The 13,999-nt window shown below is 40.0% G+C and overlaps 1 protein-coding gene across 1 annotated transcript in view; it reads right to left on the reverse strand.

The window, feature by feature from the left end:
* Positions 1 to 490: 490 nt before the first annotated feature.
* Positions 491 to 13,999, reverse strand: part of HTR2A (5-hydroxytryptamine receptor 2A) — a 53,278-nt gene continuing 39,769 nt past the window's right edge. Inside the window, exon 3 of the mRNA XM_046663741.1 lies at positions 491 to 1,290. Within this exon, the coding sequence (XP_046519697.1) occupies positions 491 to 1,290 (800 nt within the window). The remainder of the gene's footprint in view (positions 1,291 to 13,999) is intronic.

The following is a 13,999-nucleotide window of genomic DNA, read 5'->3' on the forward strand; positions in this document are numbered from 1 at the left end:
GTTGTTCAAAATATGTATCATGGTAAGTTTTAAAGCGAAGTTTTCTTTATTTGAGGCCTTTATAGTCAACCAATTTTTCACTGTTTATAGCTACTTTTATTTACAGCAATAGTTGACCAACTCATGCCAACAATTAGCAACATAGCAGCAAGGTTTCCACTTGAAAATAGAAGCTAATTTAGATCTATTTATGGCCTCATTGTAATTATACAATAAAAGCTAATTATTTTAAAGACATATATCATTTACAATGTTAAAAATAAGTATCATAAAGCTCACAGCTTAAATGCTGTCAGAACATTTTTGAAGTGCACATTTTGTGGCATTTAACCCTGCTTTTCATTGATGGAATAAAATGAGGCGCATAAATATTATTGTTGGTTCCACTAGATGAGCCTAATTTTTTCCAGTCTCCCTATTTCCTTTTTTTTCCCAGATAGGTGAAAACTTGCTCAGTGTGCCCTCCACGGTTGCCATGGCAACTAGTCTATCACACACAGCTAACCTTTTCATTCACTGTGTTGATTTTGTCTGTAGGAGCATCTTCTGAACATTGTTTTCCTAGAGCAACCATAGTGCAGTCATTATCTGTCATCTTGGCATCTTTCTTTGAATTTTTATTTTGTCCCATTTGGAGCTGACTAGACTTGTAGGCCAAGGTTGGTATAGTGTTCACTAAAATTAATTGCAACGGTTTTTTATTTTCCTTGTACTGACACTGGATATACCGTGAAAAGGCTGACCTGTAGGTCTTATTGAACAGTGTGTACACTAGCGGGTTGACTGCGGAGGAGAGGTAACCAATCCAAACAAACACATTGAGCAGGGCTCCGATGACTTCCTCGTTGCAGGACTCTTTGCACATGACAGCCATTATGTTCGTGATGAAGAAGGGACACCACATCACCACAAACAGAAAGAAGACGATGCCCAGCACCTTGCAAGCTTTTTGCTCATTGCTGATGGACTGCATAGTCCTCCTGCCGTAGGACCCAGGCTCCCTGTGGATCGACCGCTGGAAGAGCTTTTCTGAAGACAGGGAACTCTGAGGGAGGAAGCTGAAAGAAGCTAATTTGGCCCGTGTGCCAAGATCATTCACACACAAAGTAGCTTCTTTCTGGAGAGACTTGATAGTTAGAAAGTAGGTGATCACCATGATGGTTAAGGGAATGAAAAATGCCACGAAAGAGCCGATCAGGACAAAGTTGTCATCAGCAAGTAAGCAACTCCCTTCCTTAAAGACCTTGGAATCATCCTGTAGCCCAAAGACTGGTACTGGCATGGATATACCTGCAGATGGACAGAAAATGAAACATGATTATTAAGGAATTGAATACATGAAGGCAAGAGCATTGCCATATAATGGCGACTGTTCAAAGGATTTTATATCAACATTGTTTAAAAGTTTAACATATGCTTTCAATGAGAATTTAAAATTCCCTTGGACTTACTACCTGTTTTATAAGTATATATTATACAACATAGTTCCGTATACTTATATGTTATATTGCTCTGTATAACTAATTCTTTATTTACAAAGAAGTACAATAAACCTATCTTTAATTTTCATGCTACATTTTTCTGATTATAACATACTTATTAATTGAAGAAAATGCACACAGAGACAAAGAAACAAAAATAGAAATGACCAATGATGCCATCACCCAGAGGTAATCACCATTAATAATTCGATGCTGTTTGTTTTATTTTATTTTAATTAATTTATTTTTTGAGGATGATTAGCCCTGAGCTAACTGCTGCCAATGCTCCTCTTTTTGCTGAGGAAGACTGGCCCTGAGCTAACATCCGTGCCCATCTTCCTCTACTTCCTATGTGGGACGCCTACCACAGCATGGCTTGCCAAGCGGTGCCGTGTCTGCACCTGGGATATGAACCGGCGAACCCCGGGCCGCCGAGGCAGAACGTGCAAACTTAACTGCTGCGCCACCGGGCCAGCCCTGATGCTATTTATTTTAGATAAACACACACACATACACCCACACTGTACACACACATTTTAAAGAAGAATTGGAGTTCTAGATCATACACTGTTCTGTAACCTTTTTTTACATAACATCATAAGCATGGTTTATGAAAATAACTTTATAAAATTACAAACATATTTTCTTTCCAGAAAATTTGGAAAATACATAAAAGTAACAATGAATAAAGAAAAGAACATGTATTCTCACCAGCTTGGGCGACCACAATTTCCATTTTGTGTAGTTTCTCCTTCCATTCACACGTATATGTAAATATATGTGGACATACAGTATTTTATGTCCAATTTTAGATCTTCCTATTCGATTTAACATTAAATCATGAAAATTGCACATACTTTATTTTGAAAAAATATGATTTTCTAATGTGAATTTAAAGTAACTTTAGCCAATTTTGATTCTTTCTAAAAAAGCTTTCTTTTATGGAAAAATTCTAATATATACAAAAGAAACAAAACAAAGCAAAATCCAGCATGATGAACCCATTACCCAGCTTCAAAAGTGATCAACTGAAGGCCAATATTGTTCCATCCATATCCCAACCTGCTGCAACCCCTCCCATGTTATTTTGAAACAAATCCTAGACATCATACTATTCACTCTGTAAATATTTTATTGTGCATATCTAAAAGGTAGTAACTCTTAAAAGAACATAATATTATCACAACACCATTTTCACTCCTAAATAAGAATTTAATGTTTCCTTAATGTCATTAAATATAGAGTGGGTGTTCAAATTTCCAATTGTCTCATAAAGGTCATTATATAATTTTACTAGTACAGCATTCAGAAGGGTGGGTTACAAAAAAAGTAAGCAGCCACAGACTTTTCTTTTATTGACAAATACAAGAGTTAGGTATAGCGTGAGAGAGTACATGGGAACATGAGCCCATGGTCATTTGCTCTGTCAGTCAAATCTGGGGAACCTATAAAGCTCCCTCAGGCACAGAGCTTAGGCAGAGGAGGGAGCAGAGTGAGTAAAGGCAACACGTGGTCTCTCATCATGCCGATTTCTCCCCCACGGTGATAAGACCTTATTAAATGGAGAGTCAGCTGGCCACCACCACCATTGTGCATTTTTGGGGGAGTGGGAGTATCTTCCCCTACTGGCCTGTGACTGCCATACAGGAAGAATCAGAGTGACGAGAAAGGAGAGGAATCACAATCAAATACTTTGAATCAAACAACTTAGTTTAAAGTTGCTCCTTTTATGAAAGGGTCGACACCACAGAGACTGGGAGAAAGCCAGTAAAAAGTTTCTTTCTAACTCCTGCCCATGTTTGCAGCTCCCTCAGAATTTTATAACAGGGAGTGTCTTGGTCACTGCTTCTGACCATCCCTTAGAGTCTAATATGTGGTCACAATCCAGCCAGGAACACAGGTTCATTCGAGTTGGAGGCTACTGCTTGCTTGCCTTTTGCTATCCATCTGGAAAAACTTCCCTTGAGGATCTATAATCTAACTTCCGCATACTCAGAACAGAGTTCAGCTCCACCCAACCATGGATCTGACTCTCTTAACCTCATGTCACCTCACACTGGCCATCCTTGCAAGTAGGGGACATTAGCTTGAGTTAATGTAATGCTTCACACAAATCTTTCTCAGTGACATTTGCCATTATCTTCATAGACTTAATTGACAATATTTGTCACTTGTCTATGCAAGGCCATCCCAGTATTCTTGGAAGGTGGAGATAAATGACATCAGAGCTGTTCTTAAGGACACTTAGTGTGGTTAATGTTTCTTCATTTCCTGTATTCCTCTCTGTCCCTGGCCTGCTTTTCGGAACATTCTGTGGGCCAAGAAGAGATGGAAGGACTGTGGCTCCAAGAGGAATATCTCCTGAGACTCTGGATACATGCCAATTTTGCTTATCCTTTAGAAAACTATTGACTGCAAAAGTTGAGATATGGTTTCTAAGAAGAGCGTTTTGTTTTCTAAGTGTTTGAACATATGTCTGTGCAAGGTGTTTCCTGTACTCATCTACAAGGTCTCGGTGAGTGTAGTTGCTCATTGATTAGAACAAATGCTTTGCCTTGGCTCTGTGCTCCTGCTCTGGTTACTCCATCCCTCTAGGCCTCAATTCCCATCTACAAGATGAGGCGGGTACCTATGTGCCTCCGTGGATGTGGTGAGGATAAAATGAATCAAGCAGGCAGAGCAGCTAGGACAGTGCGTAGTCAAGAGTAGATGTTTTACCAATGGCGGATAAACACGAGAGTAGCTTTCTCTGCAGAAGAATCCAGATTAAATACATTAACTTGACTTTGCTTTAATTTTGTTCTATTTTGCTTTGGTTGTATATGCTAAGACTTTAAAATATATAATAGATCTTCTTAGACTAAAAGAAGTTCAAAAGAGTTTTGGCTATTGGCTATGTAGTTAATAGTGATGTAATTATTATCTTCTGCCAGGGGCACAGAGGGTCTCAATCAATTTTAATTTAGTACAGCTAGAACTGTTGATTGCTTTTCTAATGTGATGAATTGCAGCCATTGCTATTAGTCATGATACATATAAACAAAATATTGACCGTCCAAAAAGAAAAGAGTGTATTATTTTGTTATTAAACTCTTGGGTGTGCATTTCCCTGATTCATGCAAAGAAACTCACCACCTTGAGAGCCTTTTGCTCTATTTGTTTGCAACCTGGTAATTTATATAAGTGACAATTCTTAATTAACCAGAATATAGGATTACCTAAAACACCAAATTCTTCAATTATCTGGAATTCAGATGTGTCCTTGTTTGGGGAGAGTGTACACACACCCTTCCCCACTCCAGAATGGCTGGATTTCTGTGGTCAGAAAGGGATGATGGAGTCACCTCACTGAAGCATAGATTCTCCCTCTTAATTGTCTGGGATAAAGAGCCACTTCAGCGTGGATAGGGCAAGAGGACATAGGCAGGCTTCTAGAAGGAGGACCTTGATTTGGAGGAGGAGAATCAAGCTGATTAGGTCTTTAAATGGCCCATTCCTCTTTACCTATAACCAAAATAGACTGAATACTCTCATATACTATTCTCAGTGCCTCACTCCTAGTAAGGGGTCAGCAAAGGTTTGCGGAAAGAATAACTAGACAGTTACAGCGATACTCTATAAAAGAGGGGAAGGAATTTTATGACAAAGAACTAGAACACTTAGGCTTTGTGGGTACAATAAGCAGTTCAAAACAGACTCCTACCAAGGGAGATGAAGACGCTGGCTGATATCCAAGATTGTGGCCACAACCATCTCCAGTGCATTAATTTTCCAGCTGCTTTGTTTGATAATAGCTGCTTCTGGAGACCTGGCATCTCCTCTCACTTGAAATTTCTGCATACAAAGCATTTTCCTTTATGAACAAACAGACAGTAGCTTGAACTGTGAGACTCTGCATTTTGTTTAATATATTTTTCTGAGGAGTGGAAAACAGCAATCAAAACTCAATACCAGTATTGGATCCTCCATGCGCATTTTGATTTCTTTTCATTAAAATTCAGACAATGAAATGAACGGGAAGCATGGATGCTAAGGAAAGCTGCTGTCTTTCTTTTAGGGTCACCCTGCTTACTCTTTGCACATTAAATTTGCATCTCTTGTTAACATCTTACCACAGTCTGGGTAAGTGGCCTTAACTCTGAAGAACTGGCTGTGAAAAAAGTGTTTTTTTTTAGGTGAGGAAGATTGGCCCTGAGCTAACATCTGTTGCCAATCTTCCGCTTTTTGCTTGAGGAAGATTGTTGCTGAGCTAACATCCATGCCAATCTTCCTCTATTTTGTATGCAGGATGCTGCCCCAGCATGGCTTCATGAATGGTGAGTAGGTCTGCACCCGGGATCCTAACCTGCGAACCCTGGGCCGCCCAAGCAGAGTGTGCGAACTTAACCATTATGCTACTGGGCTGGCCTTGACAAGTTTTATTCTTAATTCTAGATTTTTACATTTTAATATCATGGGACTGAAAGTACTTCTGAGACAGTGTTTCCTTGGGAAATAAAACAGTTGCTTTGTTAGGTAGCGATCTTTTGGTGGGGAACACAACAGCGGGAGACCCCAGGGCCTTGGGTCAGGTAGGAGATGGGGGAGGAAAGAAACAAATACTTCAGGACTCCTGTGGAAAAACACTAAATTTTGGTTCATAGATTTCATTTCTCATGGAAATATGACTTTTCCTTTGCATTTTCAGACATGCTGAATTTTTTAAAGTAATAAGAATGGATTTACTAACAGTTTGGCAGAAAGCAGCACAAGTGAATACTGCAGGACAGACATCACACTGCATGGACACAGGGCTTGAGTACACAGGGCAGCTGGGGCGAGCACTCACTGTCTTTCTAAGGCAGAGTTTAAAGCCCATGAGTTGGTAAATTCCTTATAATCTGTGGTCTCTGACGAGGCAGATGTACACAAAAATGAGTGCTAGATAAGCATGTCAGTTACCCAAGAAATTGGATGTTTCCTCTTAGATTAATTCTGAATATGTCTAATAATAAGTCATAACTTTTCAAAGTATTTTCACATCCATTCATTTACTCTCAATTGAATTTTTTTTTACAACATTGTAAAAATCTCACCCACACTGTCCTATAGGCATTTACAAATTTTACTTTTTTAGAAAAACTGCGGCCTAGCAAGCTTAAATGATTTATTTAGAATCACATGGCATTTGAGGGGCAAAATCAAGACTTAGCCTCAGGTTTCTCCATTCTTATGGCTGATTCTTCTAACTTGCTTATTTGTTCCTTTTATGGTAGTTGTAAAAATCTACGACTGTATCAGAAGTCCTTAACATTGGTTTTAGGAAGACTAGGATGAATCGTAAAATCTGCAAAGTTTGCCTACATGCACGTTGTTTTGGAGAAAGATAGAGCTTTCACTAGACAATCAGAAAATCTTCTGTTCTCAAGGTGGTTAACAACCACTGAATTATATCAACATCCTCTGAACAGGACACACACACACGCACACACACACACATGCACACAGACACACACACACACACACACACACACTCCCTGATGGTTCTCTATGCCCCGATACTTTCTTTTTTCATTCTTTAATCTCAAAGTCAAAATTTCCTCTCATGAGACATTATTCTTTGAGGCCAGACAGATATTTTAAAATTAAAATCGTTATAATCACCACCTAGTTTCTTTTTTATACAGCAGTTATTCCCAACTTGGGCTGCATATTAGAATTGCCTGGGGAACTTTTAAAAATTACATTGCCTGGGTTCCATTCCCAGAGATTCTGATATTAGTACTTCAAAAAATACTAACGCTCAGACCCCACATGGATGTTATTATTAAAATAAAAGAACACCTGGGGATCCTAATATACAACTGGTGCTGCGAACCCAGGATGTATAGGATTAAAAGTTTGACAAAAATGTGTTTCTGTTGAAATAAAACTAAATCAAGGAAAGTTTTACAGCTCCAATCTTTTCCTTCATTTAATGTATTTATTAATTTTCCTACAGGCTCAGATTAACTTGTCACAGCAAAGTGGAGAATTGATGGAGAGGGAAAGAAACTTGCCCTCCACCCCTCCCTGATCTTGAGCATGAGTTATTTGGGAAAAAAAAATGTGTTGAGTCAGGTTATTGTGTTGAGCCACAAATCGTTGTTTCAATTCCTTGACTGTTATGACTAAAGCTCTAGAAAGGTTTTAGACCTCGTGTTCTGTCCCAGTCAATATACAGTACTTGGAAGTGATGCTCAAAGTGTCCGTGAAGCATAGGCAGTTGTGCACGGCCTGAGCTGGCGGCGTAACGGTCCCTGTCATTGCTTCCCAGAAAGGCAGTCTCCTGCTCTTCTGAACCTCACTCCTTTTCCTTTCTGGCCCAGAAGTTGTGCTTTCATGATGATGATCTTGCATTGAAAGGTAAAGAGACTGAATTCTTACTTGTGGAACGTGGATTGTCAGCTGTCACTGTGACACACAGAAGCCCATCCCTGTCTTTCACCCCAGGGCAGACTGACTTCATCCACCGCCTTCTTTCCCTGTCGATAGGTTATGAAACCCAAACAGAATCTGAACAATGTGATGGAATAGGGATAAATTATCAGAGCCTCATTTTGCTGCTGGAATTGCAAGTAATAGAGCAATTTTTCAAATTCTTCAGTTGAACTTATCATCCCCTGCTCTTTTCTTTTTTAATAAGCAGAATTACACTATCCACCAACAAAAGAAAAGTGTTCTTTTCCAGACTGCTTATTCAGCAACATGCTCCTTAGCAGAGGTTTATTTACAAAAACAATTCATCTCTGTCCCACATTATTGAGCCTCATCTTTAAATTATTACATCCTTTCTTCCATTTGTTTTCAAGGGGGCAGATTTTGGAGTGTTTTTTTCTGAAAGCTTGCAGAATGAGTCTTACATGTGACACCTTATTTCAGAGACTTTGGTTTAGAAAGTGTATGTAGAAACAGTTATGGTGTCTGGAAAGTTAGCTTGTAGAAGGTGCCCAGATAATCCAGGCCTTCAGGTAGTCAGTTTTTCCTTCCAGCCTCTCTTCTACACGGCTTCCTAAAGCACCACATTTATCACATCACGTTATGAAGAGCAACAGTGTCCCTAACGCTCGAGCCATTATTAACCACTGAGCCCACCCTGTAAGGTCTTTGTGATCAGTGTTAATGGAGTTGTTCAACTTTTTCAATTTTTGACATAGTCATGAGGTATTCTCTCTCTTTATGTTCTGTCTTGAACTATTCAGAAGGGAATTACGTATAGCTTGATTTTTCAACTAATCACATAGTGTGTTCTGAGGAGCTACCAAGATCTGCCTGCTCCCACCTGTGTCTTTTCCCAGTGGCTTGCTTGGTACACTGCAACGTCCCGCTGTTAGAGTGAGAGGTGCCATTTTGTGTGTCTATAATACCTCAGAGGGTTAACCATTAACCCAAGCGCAAGTTGCAGTGGCACAGAGATGCATAGCAGGGGAGACTCCTGAGGGCACGGGCCTTAGGAAGAAGGCTGTCATAGGAGAGAAGACACAGAGAACAGCTCAGGGATGCAGGTCAGAGAGGGATGTGGTGTCTACGGCATATTGGGTTGTTCCTAAAAGCCTTGAGCTCCATGGGGGAAGATGCAGTGTAAATAGTAATTGGGAGGTACAGACCTACTTCTCCATTTTTCCCTTGGACCAGTTCTGAGGCCAGCCTCTTCCCTGATGCTCTACCAACCAGGGAGGGCTCCAGAATGTCTCTGCAGCAGAGGCCTAGGGGTGGCAACTGATTGGGCATGGAGGAGCAAGGCAACCTGTCTTGTGGCTACGTTTGCACAGGACGCACACTCTTTTTACTTTGTGTGATTAGTTGGGGGTGGCTTGGGGGCTGCAGATGGAGATAATGTTCCCAAACTATATCCTACACTTCTTTTAAGACATAGCTCATGCTATCTTTCTTTCAACACATCCCCTGTAGGAAGGCTTCCCCAAATTATTTCTGTCTGTAATAAGAACTCCTTTCCTTACTCTATATTCCTTCCTGGCTTCCATAAATAATTTATGCTGTGCTAATTCACACTTCTAATACCTTAGAATTTTTCTCTGGAAATCTCATTTTACCCATGAGACGATAATCTCATTAATGGCAGGGATATCTCTTCTTTTACTTGTTGCAGCCACTGCAGCATCTAATGCAGCTCTGCTCAGACTAGGGACTTAGGACATGCTTGTGGGACTGATGGGTAAATGAATGAGAGGGAGAAAAAAGATAGGGAATTATAACAAATGTGAATCATCTTACACTTTATAGACACCGCTTGAGTTTACTGAATAATTTCATAATGTTTCCCTTCAGTTTTACTGGGAAAACATGGTAAATGAGGCTGCCAATTAGCCACATAGGGCAGAGGGAAAATGGATATTTAGGTGATATTTAATCTGTGTACTCTTCTGAGAGAACTACACATAGAGTTAACCAGCACATGAACTGACCACTTTAACCACTAAAGTCACAAGGGAAACGATCACTGTAGCAGGCAGCGCCTACGTGGGAATCAGGAGACCTAAGTTTATTCCTGTTTGTTCTGACTCATAACCTGGAGCTAGGGCTGTTATTTTTCCCAAAGCTCTTTTTCAGGTAAATTAAACAAGTGTGTATTAGGAATGAGCAGTGCCATATAGTGAGGAAAGCAGAGAACAGGGCGTCATAAGACCCAGGCTTGCGTCCTGACTCTGTCAATCACTAGCTGGATAAGCTTAGGCTGCTTAATTTTAAAGTCTCCCTCTGTAATGTGGAGATAATAAAAGGAAGCCTTCCCTAATTTACATATAGGGCTTGGGTGAGAAAGCAGGGAGGTAATGTGTCTGAATTATTTTGCAAACTTTTAAGATGAAAGTGATTATAAATTATTTAGCACTAGACTCTGTGGGTACTACAAAAGACCTTTGAGAAGCTTCATGAAGCCTAAGATATTGTAGGGAAAACAAAATATACACACATGATCTAATAAGACAGCAGTGCAGGGTAGAACGAGATCCAGGCAAACAGGTGACATGGATAAGCACTCCTACACGATGTCAGAATGTGATGCTCACTGTGGGTTAGTGTCTGCTGGAAAGAGTTGAATAGGAGACAGGGTTGCTAAGCTGGGCCTTGCAGGTGAAGAGAATCTGGAAGAGAGGCAGGACCAAAGGCAAGGACACAGGTATATGGTCCCTGTACATCCTGGGTCATAGCGCACCTGGCCTTGCTGGGGCTGAGTTCTGCTGTGTTTGGCATGCAACTGTGAGCTCAGGAGCAAGCACACATGTTGCTTGTCAGAGGCATCAAGCAGGTCCTCCCTCCGCGACAGCAATCAGTTTTAGTCATTCATCCACTAATCAAATATTAATTGAACCTACAGTGAACTAGATACTTTAGGAATTCGAGAGGAAGAAAGTGCTCGAGTCTATAATCACTACTTTACAATCCAAGACTTTTTGCTGTCATTCGTAAACTCATTAATCCAAAACAAGACTAGGGAGGAAGAGGATGCAGAGATGTAAGCAGTAAAACTAGGTTGAGCACTGACACCAAACTGTTAAAAATCATACAATCAAGGTAAATCTGTAGTTACCTTGGATTTTTTTTTAAGGCAGCTATAATGCAGGACACCAGTTCTCAAAAGTTTTGGTCTCAAGACTCCTTTAGACATTTAAAAGTTATTGAGACTCCAAAGACTTTTTGTTTCTGTGGATTATATCTACAGATCCTCCTCAACTTACACTGCGGTTACATCCCAATCAACCCAGCCTAAGCTGAAAATCTCACAAGTTGAAAGTGCACTAAATGCACCTCAGTACTGAACATCATAGCTTAGCCTAGCCTACATTAAATGTGCTCAGAAGACTTATGTTAGCCTACAGTTGGGCAAAATCATCTAACACAAAGCCTATTTTATAATAGAGTGTTGAATATCTCATGTAATTTATTGAGTACTGTACTGAAAGTGAAAACAAGAATGGTTGTATGGGGACAGATGGTTGTCAGTGTATCGGCTGTTTACCACCCTGATGGGGTAGCTGACTGGGAGCTGCGGCTCGCTGCCACTGCTCAGCATCATGAGAGAGTACTGTACTGCATATCGCTAGCCCGGGAAAAGATCAAAATTCAAGGTTTCTACTGAATGCATATCGCTTTCACACCATTGTAAAGTAGGAAAATTTTAAGTTGAACTACCATAAGTAGTTTGTACTTAATCGTCTGTATAAGTATTTGTCATGTTAGAAATGAAAACTGAGAAAACTTAATAATTTATCAATTCATTTAAAAATAAACTAATAAGGGGCTGGCCCAGTGGCACAGCGGTTAAGTGCACACGTTCCACTTCGGCGGGCCTGGGTTCACCGGTTGGGATCCTGAGTGTGGACACGGCACTGTTTGGCAAGCCATGCTGTGGTAGGCGTCCCGCATATAAAGTAGAGGAAGATGGCATGGATGTTAGCTCAGGGCCAGTCTTCCTCAGCAAAAAGAGGAGGATTGGCAGACAACATCTCAGGGCTAGTCTTCCTCGGGAAAAAAATAAAACTAATAGACCCATTACATATTAACATAAATAACATTTTTGTGAAAAATAATTATATTTTTCAGAACAAAAAGTGAAAAGAATGGCATTGTTTTCCAGTTTTGAAAATCTCTTTGATGTCTGGCTTACTAGAAGACAGCTGGATTCTCATATATGCTTCTGCTTCAGTCTGTTGTGTCACACACCACGTCGCCTCTGGAAAACTCCACTAGACCCCCAATAAAAGGATGAAAGGGAAAATAACGGTATTTTTTCCCAGCTTTATTGAGAAATAGTTGACATATACGTTGTGTAAGTTTAAGGCGTACAATGCAATGATTTGATACACATATACCTTGAGAAATGTTCACCACAAGGTTACTTAACACATCCTTCACCTCACATAATTACCATTTTGTTGTTATTTTGGTGAGAATATATTAAAGCTCTCTCATAGTAACTTTCAAGTATACTATACGGTATTGTTAACTCAAGTTGCCAAGCTGTACTTCAGATCCCCAGAACTTATTCATCTGACAACTAACTGAAAGTATGTACCCTATGACCAACATCTCTCAATTTTCCCCACCCCTTAGTCCCTGGTAACCACCATTTTACTCTGTTTCTGTGAGTTCAATGTTTTCAGATTCCACATGTAAGTGGAATCATGCAGTATTTGTCTTTCTTTGACTGACATTTCATTTAGCATAATGCCTTCAAGGTCCATCCAGGTTGTCACAAATTCCTTCTTTTTTATGGCTGAATAATATTACATTATGTATATATATATATATCACATTTTCTTTATCCATTCATCAGTGGACACTTGGGTTGATTCTGCGTCTTGGCTTTTGTGAATAATGCTGCAATGAACATGGGGGTGCAGCTATCTCTTCGAGACAGTTATTTCCTTTCTTTGGATATTACTATTATTATGAAAATAGTATTGACATCTTGGACTTCCTGCAAGTGTCTCAGGCATCCAGAGAGATCCCAGGAACACACTTTGAAAACCACTGATGTAGGAGAAAAAGCCATCAGGTTGGAATCAGAAAACCCCAGTTTGGATCCCCTATTACCTTGAGCAAGCCACTTAATCCCTCTGAGCTTCTTCTCCTATAAAATGGGGATTATTTAACAGCATCCCCTTGAAAGGATAATCATGAGGAATATAAACAAGAATTGTTATACCATTGGTAGTAAATATCATATCGTCTAGCAGATGGAAATCATAGAGAAGAATGTTCCACAGCCTTCCCTAATGTGCCGAGTTCTTCATTCTGTCTAAAAACCCCTTCTGTAGCTGAAACCTCTGATGCCCCTTACTTGGCTCTAACAGAAATGAAAAACAGCTTGCTTTCATCCTTATAGCTTAGCTTAAAAATCTGAACCTTGGTTGCCTCCTTGGCACAGAGGTCTGTTAATAAGGAACTAGGTCATCACTTAACATAGGGGCCTTGCAGAGCAAGAGCATTTCCCAGAATGGCTGATAGTGGACTCCTCAGCTCTGTCATTTTCCATAATTGACCAAGTAGCAAATGGTGAAAATGTCATGACCTCTTCTGTGGATGGTAACAATTAAGTCAATTGCCAAGAGTACTGAGTAATGCGTGTGCAATGTGATATTGCTTTAGAAAGTATACATTAGGATTCACAGGGCAAGGACAAAAGAAAGATTTCTACTGTGCACTTCTCTTTGGGAACAAGGGTGGCCTTAGGAAATCTGGGGCTTCTTTCATAGGTATTAGGGTTCATGGAAATTAGTGTGAAGGGCTTTCTCCCAAGACAGCCCCAATGAAAGGATCTCAAAGATGGGTCTGCCATTGCTTGTTTTATCACTCAGAGTTCTTTGGTTTTAAGCAGTAGAAGCTAATTTGGGCTGATTTAGCAGAAAATGAGTTTAAATAAAATGATACTGAATAGTTCAAAGAATTCTTGAGAGGGCCAGGTTCCGAGCTAAAATTCCAATGTTAAATTGCATTGCAGACCTGGTCTGATGAGGAGACTTCTGCTGTTTTCCTTG

This window comes from Equus quagga, chromosome 6 (genome assembly GCF_021613505.1).
Source record: "Equus quagga isolate Etosha38 chromosome 6, UCLA_HA_Equagga_1.0, whole genome shotgun sequence".
Lineage (NCBI taxonomy): Eukaryota > Metazoa > Chordata > Mammalia > Perissodactyla > Equidae > Equus > Equus quagga.